The sequence below is a fragment of the Schistocerca americana genome, chromosome 7, assembly GCF_021461395.2.
Source record: "Schistocerca americana isolate TAMUIC-IGC-003095 chromosome 7, iqSchAmer2.1, whole genome shotgun sequence".
Taxonomy (NCBI): Eukaryota; Metazoa; Arthropoda; class Insecta; order Orthoptera; family Acrididae; genus Schistocerca; species Schistocerca americana.
In genome coordinates, this window is record NC_060125.1 from 214602007 (window position 1) to 214619555 (window position 17549).

Here is a 17549-nt window from a genome sequence, read left to right on the forward strand (position 1 = left end):
GCTCCATCTGTAGCTACAGGAGTTCAGTTTGACCAAAGCAGTTTGTACTTTTTCCAGGGGTGTTTAGCACAGTAACTGATCACTGTGCCAAAGTTGGGATTGCTGTTCAGTGTCCAGTAAGTCTTGTGTTATCTACAAACAAAATTGATTCTGTAGAGTTGTTAGCAAATTTGGCACAAATTTTGCTGAGGTCTTTCTGAGGTCCAAATGTTCTGTCAAAATCAGAATGAATGGATCCAATACTAATTTTAACTTCAGCTGCATGTTCTCCAGTTGCAATTGGTCTATCTTGCACCACCAGGGTCTTTACATGATCAACAACAACTTCATATGTTTATGTTAAGGGCCTACCTTAACATTCATGATTTAGTGGCCATCTGAAGAATTTATACCACTTACCTTCGTGGTACCAATTGCTGTGTTCCCAAACACCTGTCTGATTTTATTATAAAAAAAAGGTCTGAATTTTTGAATGGCCTTAATACCTTCTGAAGTTATTAGTGTAACAATGCAACTTTTTTTTCTCTTGTCCCCGATCTTTATGGTCAGACTAATTTCCTCCTTAACATTCCCAAGTTATTTGTGGAGAAAAAAAACAAGAAGCAAGAACATTATGTAACTTTATTTTAAAAAGTTATTACAGCAATTTACTACAATATTTTCTTACCACAGTAAGACGTTAAGCAGCACTGGGAAAGTGACATTTTAAAAATACATGCTACATATATACATATAGTATTGAGGTAAACCTCGTAACTGTACACCCATGCAAAAACCACACACACACACACACACACACACACACACACACACACACACACTGAATTTTACATCATAAATATTCCTTGTGTAAAAGGAGCAAACACAGCAGTCCTTCAGATCATTGTAAAACATTAAAGCTGAATACAAAAAGTGAGCCAATAAAGGTTTCTAAATGTCAAAATACACAACTAAAAACAATGTGAATGTATTGTGTAAATAAATGAATATGAAATATCACAGACTGTGAAACACAGATCTCATCTGGGCAGCTGTATGAATTAAAAATTAACCTCAGGTATTTGTACATTTATTATTTTCACATGCTTTTAAGGAAGTCTTCAGTAGCTGTGAAAACTCAGCATATGGGTGCATCCCTAGGTGCAAGTAGAGAGACACAATGCCACCTGAAAAAAAACCAACAGTAAAATATCAGATCATACAGACTGGCAATTTACATTTCAAGAAATATTGTCTTTATAGGTTTTTTTTAGACAAAGCAAACAATTTTGTGTCAGTACTACAGTGTTTTTAGGAACAAAAAATTTCCAGTTATGCTTTTATTAGAAAAAGGGAACTTACTGAAAAGTGCGAACCAATTTCCTTACTATTTTATTCACTTTAAGTTAAAGACATGGACATACAAAAACTATTTTATTAGTGCATTTAGACAAATGCAAACTTCTACAGTCTGCTTTCTAAATTGGGACAGTGAAGTATGCACTCTTCATCTACACAATTACTCTGCAATTGCAAAGTGCGTGGCAGAGGGTTCGTCAAACCCCTTTCAAGTTATTTCTCTACCCTCTCACTCCAACAACACGTGGAAAAACTCATTCAAATCATCCTGTGCGAGCTCTGATAGTGGCTATCAATAAAATAGTCACATTCTAAGAAGAAAGATGGTGATTGAAATTTCAAGAGGAGATCCTGCTGTAAAGCAACGCCTTTGATTGCCACTTCAATTTGTGTATCATCTGTGGCACTCTCCCATATTTCACTATAATAGAAAACAAGCTGAACTTTTTTGAAGTTCTCCGGCAGTCCTATCTGAAGCAGGACCTACCCCGCACAGTAATACTCCAGAAGAGGACACGCAAGCATAGTGTAGGCAGTCTCTTTATTAGACCTGTTATATTTTCTACATGTTCTACCAATGAATGACATTCTTTGGTTTGCCTTCCCACAACATTATCTATGTGAGCATTGCAATTTAAGTTACTTGTAATTGTAATCCCTAAAAATTTAGTTACTTAACAGTCTGGATTTGTGTCACTTGTTGGGCAACCGAAATGTAGCGGGACTAAATAATCAAAAGCAAAGTTATCCACATACACACCAAATGAACAATTCCCATGCCATACAGATATCTTGTCTAAATGATTGTTCTTTTGATGACTATTAGGCAGTAAATGAGGAACCTGCAAACAACCTAAGAGGGCCACTCAGATTGTCTCCTATATATGATCAGGAACAGCATATAGTATCTAACATCCTTGAAACACCAGTTATTTCTCTTATTCTGTTCTATGATTATCCATTAATTACTAAGAACTGCGACGTTTTTGGCAGGCAATTTTCTTGTGCTGTGTACTGAAATTGATTCAACATTTCAAATTTACAGAATGCTTCACAAACTTCATAAGTCAATTCAGCAACAAATGATTATATGGGGCTGGGCAGAGCACCACTTGTACGAAGCTAATTAAATTTGTTTCAATTTATCACTGATATCTGTAAAAGGCCTTTATTTTTCATTACACCTTTTGTAAATAGTTTCAATGGAAAATCTGAGTATGCAATGTGGTTGTAACTAAAATTTCTCTACTTGACAGGGTCATCATGGAAACATGATTTTAAGACAATGAAACTTTGTGGAAACATTTTTAAGGAAATATGGAAGACAGAACAGATCAAGCACTGAAAGAAACATGAAAGGGTAACATTAACTGCATATCCTGTTTACATTCCAGGTTACAAATGTTTCTTAATGTGACTGCCATCTGCATCAGCCTGATATGCTCTGGAGTATTCTATTACTGCCCGAAAGAACGGTTAACCAAGGAATGTTTAGTTGTCATGACATCTTGTGCACCACTAAAAATCTCACTATGAGGTCACCAACCTCAGCCATGGGAACAGTTACTCCAGTTTGTAGCACAGTTAACCAATGTGCTCTCCTAGAAGCAACTTGTCAGTTAATTCGAACTTCCAAACTATGTTCAACCCCAGCACAGAAAGAATACCTACCCATATTTCTATAACCAATCTACACTTGTTAAGAGCAGCAGCACAATTGCAGCTTTATCGAAACAGCTTTATGAGTGAAGCTTTACTCACCTAGCCCAGGCTCATGCTGACTCTGCAACTGTCATGCACAGTTACATGTGTTTCAATCTCATGTCCACACTAGTACCAAAGTCTAATGCTAAGTCACGACTAATCATACCAACAACACAAATCCTGCAATGGCCAATCTGAATTTTATTACTGTCACTTGGGCACCCAAATGTTAAATAGTTTTATGTCTCCACCACCTCCAGTTGAACATCCTGTATGTACCACCACATTACTCTCAGATTAGGCCTGCTCCAAATGGCTGACTTGCCTAGAAGGCAGTAGGAATAGCAAAATATGATTGTGGGACTATCAAATTTCTAATGCCTCCAGCCATTATGGCCAGTTTTAATTTTGATGTTCTGCTTTATCCAGGCAACACCTGCATGATGTTTTGAGTGAGCCCCTTCCACACTTACAATTTGGAGGGGAGGAAAAGAGTCAGGGGTTCTGGGAATCTAACCAGGGTCCTCCCAAATCAAATGTGTCAAAACTAATCACTGCTATGGAATTGGTACAGTGGATATACTGTTCAGGTTAATACAATGTGATGTTAACATTTGCAAATATCTCTAAATATGACCAAAATGGCATAATACACTATTCATATGAAGTGAACTATTATACCCATTGATATACAAATTTGGTAAACAGTATTCCCACTGCCTGTTTTCAGTTTGACTAAAGTAGGTCACATGATCATAATAATATCCATTACTGCAGTTCATTTTAACATTCTGACAAAGTATTGCATATTTTGTGTTTATACTGACATTTTTCAAGTTGTTGGGTATTCTTGACAATTAATTCAATTACAAAATTTGTTAATGACACTGTACATTGCTTTTTGGCGAAGTCTCAATTGTTCCAATAATACTTTACCAGCAATATTCTCTGAAGTCCTAACTAAACCCTACCAAACACTAACAGTCACATTCACTCCAGGATTGTGTAGCTATGGATTAATTTATTTTCCTTTTGGCTCACACAGTGACAAACTGCAGCAAGTCTGTCAATACATTATCTTTATTTTCTAGTTTATTTCTTATGAAATTACACAACACTTTTAAAAAGTTAGTGCCACTTTAACAGATTCTGGGTTGTTACTTTAGCAGCTTGCAGACACACAGAAGAGCTGAGAAATTTCAATCTCAGTTGCACAAAATATTGCTTCAAATTTACTATTAATAATAATTATTCTAGTACCAGCATTAAGTCCACGTGCATTTCATTACAAATTTGGAAATATGACCAAGTTATACAAATGGACGTAGGCATCATTATATAGTGAGATTTCTTTAAGGAACCATGCCTTCTATCTCTGTATAAGGTTCCAATATGTCTATTACAATATGTAATGTGAAATTAGCACAACAACACTAGTGAGCCTCTGAACTCTCAGTGAGATTTCATGTGAGAACAAATTTAACACTGTAGTAAATCCTGCTAAATATACTGGTATCAGATGCTTATTTCTGTGTCATTATGCTGGCCACTACATAACTCATTTTTATCAGAATAGCTCCAATTCACTAACAGCCCTTACACTCATAAAATGAATTTGATAAATATCACTGAAGATAATAAGTTTGGAGCAAGATTCAGCACAACCACAGTTTTTATAACACTAAAGTCATTTCCATAAAACTTATTTACATTGTGCTGGGGGGCAATTTTTTTTTGGTGGGGTTTAAGGGCACTCAACTACTGAGCTCATTAGCGCCCAGTCACAGTTGTTAGAGCACATGGAATCTAGTAAAACTCAAGGGGAGGGGGTGACACCAGAAAGTCCTGACAAAGATGCAGATAAAATAAATAAAAAAGTTACCGTATTTACTCGAATCTAAGCCGCACCTGAAAAATGAGACTCGAAATAAAGGAAAAAAAATTTTTCCCGAATCTAAGCCGCACCTGAAATTTGAGACTCGAAAATCAGGGGGAGAGAAAAGTTTTAGGTCGCACCTCCAAATCGAAACAAAGTTCGCCTAGTTGTAATATGAGACAATTTAGGTCGAATGAATGACGATACAGCTGCAGTCGTAAGCTTAGCAGTTACGGTTTACCAGGTAGCCATTGCTACGCGTCACGCGCTCCGTCCGTATTTATACGGATATCCTTCCTTTTTCACGTGCTTCGTCTGGTTTGAAACGATTGCTTATTTTTCTTTGATCTGATAAGTGCCGTTCTCTTTGTTATAGATGTTTACGTCACTCTAAGCTGAAAATGCATTACTGTACTGTGTCATGCATTGTTTGTCGCATTCTGATAGTGCGTGTTTACGGCCTGTCGCCGCTCGCGGCGTGGCTTGCTTTTGTGCGCACTACCGCCGCTTACAAACAAAAAATAGAGAGGAGTCGTCTCATTAGCAAAACATTTGTTGTTACTTACACTGCTTCTTTCTTTGATAATGATCAACAAGAACCAAATAATAGACTGCGTATGATAGATTATGTTCTGAACGAAATTTTAGCGAAAATTTTTTCTCCGTTTGAAAATCTTTGCAGGCGCCTCTTTAGTTCATTACATTCTGCATAGAAATTAGAGTCATCTTAGATTTAAAAATCTAGTCAGTTGCCGTGCTTCATTTCTGACTGTATCACTATCAGGCATAAGAATAATACGAATATAAACATGACATGATATGTATATTCTTCCGCGTTTGCTGTTGTCTCACTCTAGTTTCGTAGTTTATTAGGCAGACAGGATTTAAATGAGATAGTAGCAAACACGAAACAATACATGGCAAAATGTTTATATTCGTATTAATTTTATGGCAAAGAGAATACTACATGTGATTCACAATTCATAAAAGCTCCTATTAGCAACCATCTCTTTTCACATGTAGGAAAAAAATTCAGAACATAGAGTTGGCCATATTGACAAACATCCCAAACAGTCTTGCCAGTCGGATTTTCGTAGTACATTGAAATGCTGCTACATTCGAAGATCAACAATACAGAATTTGTATTTATTTCGTTGGATAATGTACCAAGACGCAGTGGTCGAAACTCTGGGCGGAGAAAAAAGGCTCGTCTTCCCTTTTCTTTTTTTTTTAATTTATTTACTGACGCAGAGATTTTGGTACCAGTATTTATCTTTGTGCCCTACAAAGCATGCCTGTGTGGCACTACATATATTCGACGGCAGAAGTTAGTTGTGGCGGCACCCACCAACATTTTTCAGAACTCCCGCTTGCTTTGCACTCGATTCTAAGCCGCAGGCGGTTTTTTGGATTACAAAAACCGGGAAAAAAGTGCGGCTTAGATTCGAGTAAATATGGTAGATGTCTTTGGACAAGCCAGTCAAAGTTATAAAACGTAGAACACTAGCAGCTGCTCGAGCGTCATCAGCTAAAATATCCGGTAAAGTAGATGGCAGGGACAGGACAACACGAGATTGACTAAAGCGGGGACACGACGATAAACCATGGCGCACTTAATGCTTGACCACAAGGGCACTGCGGGGCTGGGTCACCGGAGAGCAGGTAGCGGTGGCTAAACTGGCAATGCCCAATCCGCAACCTGGTCAGAAGGACCTCTTCTCGCCGAGATGGTCGGGAGGAGGTTGTCCAAGCAGTTGGGAGCGGTTTTACTGCCCGGAGCTTGTTTCCTTGGAGGAATGACCAAGCATCCCACCACAACAACACAAGCCTCTTACAAACAACCCCACGGACGTCAGATGACGGGATACAATGGGAGGCTGGTCGAGGCAGGAGGACTGCAGCCTTGGCTGCAGCATCAGCAGCCTCATTCCCAGGCACTCCTACATGTCCGGGAACCCACAGAAAGCTGACAGGAGAGATATCATCGGCGAAAGAATGTAGGGACTGCTGGATCCGTTGCACCAAGGGATGGACCGGATAGGGAGCTCCAAGGCTCTGAAGCGCACTGAGTGAATCAGAGCAGAATACATGTGATGAATGGCGGTGGCAGCGGGCATACTGAACGGCCTGATGGAGAGCAAAAAGCTCGGCCGTAAAGCTGGAACATTGGTCGAGGAGCCGGTATTTAAAGGCGGCAGCCCCTACGACAAAGGCACAGCCGACACCATCAGTTTTGGAGCCATCGGTGTAAATAAAGGTGTGACCGGCAAGTCGAGCACGAAGTGAGCAATACACTGCAGCCGGAGTACCCTCCTTCGGGAGTGAGCTGAGGTCGAGATAAATATGAACCGGAACCTGGAGCCAAGATGGTGTCGGGCTCTCACACTCTCTGAAGGTGGTAGGGAGGGCAAAATCCAATTGTCGAAGCAGGCGACGGAAGCGGACTCCAGGGGGCAGCAGGGCAGACACATACAACCCGTACTGACGGTCTAGAGAATCGGCGAAACAGGACTGATAAGAGGGGTGGTCGGGCATTGACAACAGCCAGCAGGCATACTGACACAGCAGTACGTCGCGCCGGTAGGTCAATGGTAATTCGGCAGCTTCAGCATAAAGACTCTCGGCAGGACTAGTGTAGAAGGCTCCGGTCACAAGACGTAACCCCCAATGGTGGATGGAGTTGAGATGGCGTAAGAGGGATGGCCGAGCAGACGAAGCTCCCATAATCCAGCTTCGATAGGACTATGGACCGATACAAGCGAAGCAGGACAGTGCGATCCGCTCCCCAAGATGAACCACTAGGAACTCTGAGGACATTAAGGGAACGTGTACAACGGGCCGCCAAATAAGAGACATGCGGAGACCAGCAAAGTTTCCTGTCCAATGTGAGCCCTAGAAACTTTGTTGTTTCCACGAACGGAAAAACAACGGGACCGAGATGTAAGGATGGCGGAAGGAACGCTTTATATCGCCAAAAGTTGATACAAACCGTCTTCTCTTCAGAGAACTGGAAGCCATTTGCCACGCTCCGTGAGTATAGGCTGTCTAGACAACGCTGAAGGCAGCGCTCCAGGTGGCATGTTCTCTGGGCACTGCAGTAGATCGCGAAGTCATCGACAAAGAGAGCCTGAGACATTAGGTGGAATGCAATCCATTATTGGATTGATCGCGATGGCAAAAAGGGCTACGCTCAAGACGGAGCCCTGAGGCACTCCGTTCTCATGGAGGAAGACGTCGGACAATACGGAACCCACACGTACCCTAGACTTTCGATGCGTTAAAAAGGAATCGATAAAAAGGGGCAGGCGACCGCGTAGGCCCCACCTGTGCATAGTGCGGAGGATACCTCCTACCTCCTCTCCAACAGGTATCATAAGCCTTCTCCAAATCGAAGAACACGGCTACCGTTTGGCGCCTTTGCAAAAAGTTGTCATGATGAATGTCGACAAGGTCACAAGGTGGTCAACAGCGGAGCAGCGGCGTCGAAAGCCGCATTGGACATTAGTAAGGAGCCGTCGAGATTCAAGAATCCAGACTAACCGAGCATTAACCATGTGCTCCATCACCTTACAGACACAGTTTGTAAGAGAAATGTGGCACTAACTAGAAGGAAGGTGTTTATCCTTCCCGGGTTTGGGTATAGGAACAACGACGGCGTCACGCCAACGCATGGGGACCTGGGGGGGGGGGGGGGCACGGGGCAAGAGGATTTGGAAGGGAGGGATTTGGGAGGCGGAGGCATAGACCCCGGATAGGGGGAGGAGGTGGAGGGGGGGACAGGATAGGCGTGAGAATACCGTGGAAGGAGTGGACACAACTGAGGCAAACAAAGCGGTCAACGTCACGGGATGGAGGCGGTCATACTTCTTCCTGGCCTCAGAATATGAGAGACGATCCAAAGTTTTGAGTTCTTGAATCTTCTTCTCCTTCTGATACGCGGGGCAGTCTAAGGATCTAGGCGAGTGGATGCCAGGACAATTAACGCACCGAGGTGGTGGGGTGCATGTATGTTCCTCACGAAGAGGACGTCCACAATTGCCACAAAGGGGCTCAGCCTCACACTGTGACAACATGTCCCCAAAGCGCAAACACCGAAAACAGCGCATAGGAGGCAAGACGTAAAGTCGCACATCGCACGTCGCACCGGTAGCACATCACCTTTACCTTCTCCGGGAGAAGGTCCCCCTCGAAGGCGAGGATAAAGACCCCGGTGTCGATGCAACGGTCTTTGGGACCGCGCTAGACTCGCCGGACGAAACGCACGCCTCGGCGCTCCAGGTTGGCCCTGAGCTCCTCATCAGATTGCAGCAGGAGGTCCCGATGAAAAATAACCCCCTGCGTCCTGTTCAGTGCCAGATGCGGGACAATGGACACTGGGATGTCCCCTAGTCGGTCGCACGCCTGGAGTGCCGCCGACTGTGTGGCGGAGGTGGTCTTTATAAGAACGGACCCCGAACGCATTTTACTGAGAGCCTCGATTTCCCCAAAGATGTCCTCGATGTGCTGAACAAAGAACATGGGCTTGGAGGTGGCGAACTTCCACCATCGGTTCGAGAACAGACCAAATAGCGGGGGAAGTACTTCGCCCCACGCCGGCGGGCCTGTCCTTCCTCCCAAGGAGTGGCCAAGGGGGAAAGGGCAGGAGAACCAGAACCAGAGACAGTACTTTTCCTTTTGAAAGACTCGGCCGCAGAGCGACCTGATACATGTTGACGTTTCATCTGCGAAACGTCCGCCCCGATACCACCCACTCCGACCAGGGGCTCTCCCCACGGGCGCCACCCAGCCTCAGCAAGGGCCACCTGGCAGGATGACCGTTGCCGGGAGTCCTGATACCCCAAGGAGACGGGCATCTACTCCTTGGCCGACGTGGGGAGGGTGCAGCTCAGGTATCGGCAGTACGATCCCTGTGTTGTCAGGGGGCTACAACCTAGAGGGTACATGACGACCCCATCACAACGGGCTGGCTACCGTGCTGGATTTCTGGTGCCATGGAAAGTCCATGATCGTAGGTGCAGATGGGGACGCACTATGGGCGTAACTTGTACAACCCATCAGGCGTTTAGGCCCAATTTGAGGAATAGTGGGAACAGTTACAATGCCGTTACAATGCTGAGTGCCAAGGTCTTAGTTCACTGAGGACCAGTGGTACACCACGTAAGGCGCCCTTCCCCAAAAGGCTCGTACTTCTGTAGAATTTTGAAAAATGGAGGTCAAAACCCAAAGGGGACCATCACATCGAAGGCCGAAACGGTTGAAACTCCTTTTAGTCGCCTCTTTTACACACACACACACACACACACACACACACACACACACACACACACACACACACACCCACACACCCCGAGATTACTGGGCAGGGAGCACTACTTTTGTAGTGTGTGGAGTAAGTTGAGAATGTGGGTCCACTGAGGGGCGTGCTTAGGATAAATCCACACAGCTGTGCAAATTCCTGTGTCCTTGGTGGTTTAGGGGTTAGAGTGGGTAAGCAGGAGATCCTGGGTTCGAATCCTGGCTGGGAGCACATTTTCAACTCTCCCCATTGATCTCTATCAACACCCTGTACACAAGAAATTTCATTAATTTTAATTTTTAATGGTGTAATCTTAGAGACACTGATCTTCTTTAAAGACATCTGCATTTTCTCACATTGGGGCCACAACATTGATCACCATAGGTCTAAATGGAGAAGTGTGGTTAGTACTTTAAACTTTGTTCCAAACTAAGCACAAACCACAATTTTTATCATAATTTTGAACTCTTCTCGCTTCAAGAAAATGAACCTTGCTCACAAAATCTAGTCTGAAGCTGTGGCACAGTACTTATTAGGAGTAAGTCATTGAACAACACCACCTGCCACAAACCAGTAACTTGTCCCAACTCTAGACTTGACAGCCTATTTCCATCAAGTAAAAGCTATACAGGACTTTGACCTGTTTGGTTGCATGAAGAAACTCCTGGCCAGACAATGCTTTGCAACAGATGCATAAGTGTGCACCTCCCACCAAATTTGGCAATTTTCTTACAAAGAGGAGCCTCATCTGGGGGGTAAACATGGTCATTGTCAGCATCAACGCTGTGGTGTTTCTCATGAAAGGCATGATGCTAGTTAACCAAATTTTTAATATAGGTTGCTGAACACAGGACCACTGTTAATGCTGCAAAGTCCACCAATAACACACTACACATATCTCTGAACACAGTCACAAACACTTTCCTAGCAGATTAAGCCACTTTGAATTTTTTCCTATTGGGAACTAGCACATTTCCACTCCATACATGCCTGCTTCGTTTTGGGTGTGTGAACACATCACCAGTCACAATTTCTTTCAGAAAATTGTGCCGTTCTGTGTCATTAAGGTGCTAAGTGATTCTAGCTTTTCATTTGCTGTCCCTTGTGGTTGTCAGGGTTTTAGGTACACCAGCAAGTGCCAACTTTACGAAATTTCAACATACCACAAACAGTATTTTACACAGCACCATAGGAAATTGAGCTGCTGTGAAAAGGTTCACACTTTGACATGCCGGTTATTCAAAATTGCTGCCTCAATGGCTCCAACATTCTGTTTGGGTTGCAACTGTTATTAGCTTTATTTAATACAAAACTGCAGAAAACTTAATGTAGAGACACTTTAGTACACATGCTTACACAACTACAGGTTTAAATTCTTTTGATAATTACCAAATATTTGAAGTGCTGTTAATTTTGAAAAATTAATCTTTGGCGACTTAACTGCTTTTATTAAACGACCATTTGACAGCACTGCTGCGGTCAGCCACTAAATTTCTTTAATTTGAGTATGTCAGTTCGTGGATTCTTTACTTACCTGTGAGATTTATATTTCTCTCTTATTGCTTGTTGAGGATGTGTTGCAGACTCCCCAAATGTTTTTTGCAAAGATTCAATACAAGGTTTCAGATCTGCCAGTGAGTAACCAGAGAAAGTTTCAAGTTCTTGAGGCCAGACTGTCTGCTCTAGCGTGTGTCTAGCTAATGCAATTGCTGCTCCTGCCCTCACAGATGGTAAATACTGGAGATAAGGATCACCTTCCACTAAAGTTAATTCACTCAGGTACTGCAAAGTACAGAACAAATAAATAAGATCTGCACTTGCCACTTTTGAGTAAGAAACAAGTTTCAAAAGACTGTGCTGGAAGTTTTCAACAATGGAAACTCCAGCTTGGAATATCAACAGTGTTAGCCAAAGGATAGATAGCTACTCACCATCATAAAGATGCCATGTTGAGTTACACATTTAGCTTTTGGCCAAAGTCTTCCTCAGAAAAGGAAGTGGCATGCACCATCTCCGGCCAGAATGCAACTGTCAGACTCAAGGAGTGGGTCAGGGAAGAGGGACGGATAGCAGGATGCAGGTGGGGGTAAAGTATTATCAGCTGGGACTAGAAAGAGGCATGACAAGACTGCCAACAGGTACAGCATTGGGAAGCTGCGGGAGCAGGAAGTCCCAGGGGGAGACTTGTGGAGTGGAAAAGAAGGAGCAGGTAAGGGGAAAATGGGTGGATGCTTTGGCAGAGGGTGAGGGGATATAAATGGGGAGGTCATCTTTACAATGTGTTGCAATCTATCCTTTTCCTAATATTGTTAGAAGTTAATTTTGATAGATTTGTACATTACAGCTTAATTATAAACTTTAAACATTCATAACAAAAACTACTGTTCCAGTTATGTCCGTATTACTTCAGTTACTTATTCACAATTTTTTTCCTAAATTTATACTAAATACCGACAACAGCAAAAAACTTTTTCTTCAGCACTAACTATTAAAATACCAGTAATTATGGCAGACTAGAACATCAGTACTCTCCAAGTCTATTTAATAAATTAGTTCCAAACAGCTTCAACAATCTAACTGAAATTACACACACACACACACACACACACACACACACACACACACACACACACACACACAGTTACAATAACTACCTCGGTTTTCCACTTTGCACCGTATTTTTTACTAAATAACATTTCTTTAATTTTTAAAATTACCTATTTGTCATCTCCTTCCACACAGGTTGATAGGACTTCTTTGCGCTTGAATATGTATTATAAAATTATGCGAGGAGTAACTTCACACATTGTCAGAGCTAATTAGTATGATAATGAATTTCATTTTCATTGCATATAATCTGCTGAACACTGTTTTGAGCTGTTACTTTTACTCATTACTTATACTCAACATAAGACTTCATTATGTCTGAGCCAAATAAACTGTACCTGTAGACATTCTCTGCTTTCTTCCAATATTAGTCTAAATTTAGCCCTGACAATGGGAAATTTTTAATACTTGTGGAAACTTTCAAGTTATTTAAACCAAATTTTTCACCTTCACTAAACATTTAACTGTAGTTTTCACTTGCTTTCAAAACAGAGGAGGACAAGGCAGATATTAAAGGAAGTCAGTTTACTGTTATGATACCACTCATATTTACAAGCCTTTCTCCATCCATAAGGAAATTTGCCCTCTGCATTACTATGCCGGAATAAAAATCTTATGTACTCACCATTGCTAAATAGAGAACTGTGTCTGAAACTTTGTCAACAGAGAAGAATGTTGTCAGGAAAGTTAATACTGTAGGAACAGATAGATCAAATGAAAGTACTTTCAGAATAAGATGCTCCATACGAAGAACCTGTTTCTTCGTATAAGTGTCATCTGTTATGTACACAAATTCTTTCACATCAGGAGGATATATTTCTTCATATTTTCTGCAACAAAGACAATAGAGTATATTTAGCAACAACCCTTAAGAGTTCATAGAACTGAATCATTACTCCATGAAATTTCATGGCAGACTGCAGGATGTCGAATTTGCTGCCACAATATTTTGGCATATTGCCTTATGGCCACATTCAGGTAAATGCTGAGGAAAATGCACTGAGATCTAGTATATAATACCCTGCCAGCACATGAACGGTGTACCCTGTGTTGCACATAACTCAGTAAAGTCTCAGAGCAACTGGCTAACGAGTGAAAAACCTATTTGTTAGGTAAGAGGTCGTCTTTCACGCAGAAGGCCATGCTGCGCAGTGTAGTGCAGCACATGTGCACCACTTTTTACACCGTGCATGTTCTAGCAAGGGTTCAAATATAGGAGATTAATGGATGTTCGTCAGTATTCACACAAAGTTGGTCTGAAGACTGCACTGAACTATCATGGCAACAACATCCCACAGTTTGCCCTCAATTTCATGGAACAGTCTACACCAGAAAAGTATTAATTTTTGCAATGTGAATCTTGTTCATCATAAGATAAGGTCTGTTTCAATTAATCAGAATCATTGTTGCCAGTAAATTAACTGTCTCCCTTTCAGGCCAATTTCTTGTGCGTAATGTGTGTAATGACATTGAGACTGCAATATACTTTACATCATTTCCTACAACGTAGGCCATTAGGAAAGACTAAATGTAAGTTTAGTATTGTTCCTTCAAGACAAAAGGTCATTACCATTTCAACACATTACCTCTAAGTTTTATTAATGTATGAACTGTAAAGCTTGAGGTGTTCCATCCTTGATAATAAGTTTACAATTTCAATACATTCTGAATTATAGCACCAGATGTTCATACTGCCATGTTGGACAGAAATTTAAATGTAGTATTAGAGTGAAGAAGAAATTCAATCTTGTGCTAGAAAGATTACTAAGAGCTAGATCATTTTAACTACAGTTTTCAGAGAAAGACAAATGTGCTATTCTAATTGTACTAAATTTTGGTGATAAATTTGTATCAATATTACAAAGAATGCCTAAAGTTTTTTTGTGCATTAACTTTAGTCTCTAAGAATGCTCTTCTAACAAGTAAGTGAGTGCCAATTATTTGTCTATTACTTTTCAGTCCCATACATGTTCATATTTGATTGCTTTGAAGGAAAGAATTTTAAAATTTACAGCCAGTTTCTAGTCAATGATTAAATGTTTTAATATTTCATGAACTTCCTGAAGTTTGCATTTATTGAGAGCAAAAGTTTTTTTTATATTTTAGTCACTTAAGACTTTCATAGTTTCATAAAATACATTGATATTGAAGATATTACATAACCGAATTTTGGTGAGGTAATCTAACCGAGGAATGTTTTAGTTTCTTACAGGTTTGAAAGAGTATCAGGTGACATCACCCTGTAAAGTTCTGAAGGACCCTTCCCCTAAATGACTCATTTGAAAAATTGATAGCTTCTCGACTATTCCATGAACACTCAACATGCTGGTCACCAACAAAATTGGCATTGTAAATAACACTGTTAATGCTGTACTTAATGTTCTGAATTACTCACGCAGCAATGAACATGGCAGCAGTTCCAACTAGTTGTAACTTAGCTCTTACAACAGACATGTAGCTCAAGAAACGATCTATGAAGGAGACCGCAAGGTACAGGGTTTCTGTTTGCAATTTGTACTCTTCAGCAACTTCAACAAGCCAGTCAACTAAGATACACCGCATGGAATATGTTATATCTGGCTGCTTTTTCATGTAACCTGCACGAGGACGATGTCTTTCCTGCAAATTTCAACAAAAATGACGTTAGTGGATGTAGAACATTCGTTACACAAAAAAAATTTAAGTAAATAAAAAATTCTAACTGCTTACCTCTATTTCTCTCAAGTATCTGTATACATCTTCTGTGTAACCATTAATTACAAGAGCTGTTTCCTCTATGAACTGTTCACTCACTAGTGAGTTCTTATCTTGGGGTGCAGTAGTACATACATCTTCAAATATTGGTACAGGTAGTTCCTTCAATGGCACTCTTTGTAAATCCTTTGTGCTTGGCGATACCTTATTCTGCTTCACTCCATGTACTTTACGAACTTCAATGTCTTCATCTAATTTGTCTTCAGGAATTTCAAAAGGTACTCTTTGAGACTGGGTTATTTGTTTTCCAGTTTTCAAATTTTTTTCTTGAAGCTTTGCATCCTAGAAATTTTAGATCAGTATTATTAATGGCCAAAAGAGTAGTGCAACAGTTTAAGAATGAGAGGACGAGAAGATATGGTTTATTGCACAACGTAAAGAGGAGAATATGGGATCGAAATAGACTAACTGTTGCAATGGAAATTACCAATAAAGATAAAACCAATGAAATTTCACAATAAAGTCTTTCCATCTCTTGAGAATAAATTAAACAGCTATGAAAGACCACAAACCAACAACTAACTAATCCCTTGACAGTACATACGATAAAGGACCACCGAACATAATGGAATAAGAAATATTTGTTGGTTTAAAAACGGGGAGAAGGGACTACACTATGAGGTCAGCAGTCCCTTGTTCCCAATAAAAAAATGCCACAAGTCAGAGGGGAGGGGAGGACAAAACATGCAACAAAAAACGGAAAGAAAGGAAAGGCAACAAACACTGAAAGGAACAAAATAGGACAAGAAAACAACAGACACTAGAAACAGAAGAGAGTAAAACAAGAAAGATTACAGTGACCGGCCAGCCACGAGAATAACAAGGAAATGCCAGCCACTCTGCAACAGTTAAAACCTCAACACTAAAAGCACTAGTGAGGATGACAGAGGGACAAAGGACATGTGCTAAAACGTGATAAAACCCACCATCACGAATAAAACACGAAACTAAATCAGCCAATGACACTGTCAGATGGTGGTGGTGGTTATTGGGATGTTTAAGGGGGACTAAACAGCAAAGGTCATCAGTCCCCCATTCCAAAAACAGGCGAGACAAATTCACGAAGCAGGTAAAACCCCAAGGGGAAGGAGACTCCTCCCCCCAGGCCCTAAAAGAACACAAATGCGGCAACGAACACTACAGACACGAAGAGTACAGATGAACACCAAACAAAAAGAAACAGAAGGAAAGAAGATGGCCGGAGACCAGTTGACTGACCACGAGAACAAAAAAAAGGGAAAGAGTCAGCCATCTGATGACACACCAATACATCAACAAATATTGAGAGACGCGAGGACAAAAGACACAGAAAGGGAAAGGTGCAGGACCTCCCTAAATGGCACCATAAAAAGGACTACCACGGATAAAATTTAAAACGTCATCAGCCACGGAGGCATCGTCACATAAAACCAAAGGCAAAGTGCCTGGGAGATTAAAAGACTGCCGAAAGGTGCGCAGTCGGGGACACTCCAACAAAATGTGGGCGACCGTCAGCCGGGACCCACACCGACACAGGGGCGTTCCCCGGGATGCCAACGAGACCTGGCATCCAAATAAAGACCACCGAACGACCAGAGCGGGTAATGGCGGAAACAGACTCCCGAATAGAGGATACCACAGGAGAAGAGGGATAGCAGCGGTCGATGGCCTGGAGGCTGCTCAGGGAGTCACTGCAGGTGACGATGGGCGTACCTGAGCAGGAACGCATATGCTCAAGAGCGTGCAATATGGCCACCAGCTCTGCAGTAAAAATATTGCAGCCAGCCGGCAAGGAGTGCTGTTCAACATGGGCAGCATGAGCAAAAGCGTAGGCAGTGCAACCATCAACCAGGGAACCATCAGTGAAGACAGTCTCACAGCCCGAAAATGAGGCGAGGAGCGCAAGAAAACGGCAACGGAGGGCCACAGGCGGAACCGAGTCCTTGGGTTCCTGTGCCAAGTCCAGACGGACGGACGGCTGGCGTAGGTGCACGG

The 17549-nt window shown here is 41.8% G+C and overlaps 1 protein-coding gene across 1 annotated transcript in view; it reads right to left on the reverse strand.

The window, feature by feature from the left end:
- Positions 1-607: 607 nt before the first annotated feature.
- Positions 608-17549, reverse strand: part of LOC124621976 (cyclin-A2) — a 54222-nt gene continuing 37280 nt past the window's right edge. The window contains exons 2-6 of the mRNA XM_047147510.1: positions 15531-15857; positions 15217-15440; positions 13447-13651; positions 11749-11996; positions 608-1166 (exon numbers count right to left, since the gene is read on the reverse strand). Of these exons, the coding sequence (XP_047003466.1) occupies positions 1118-1166; positions 11749-11996; positions 13447-13651; positions 15217-15440; positions 15531-15857 (1053 nt within the window). The 3' untranslated portion in view covers positions 608-1117. The remainder of the gene's footprint in view (positions 1167-11748; positions 11997-13446; positions 13652-15216; positions 15441-15530; positions 15858-17549) is intronic.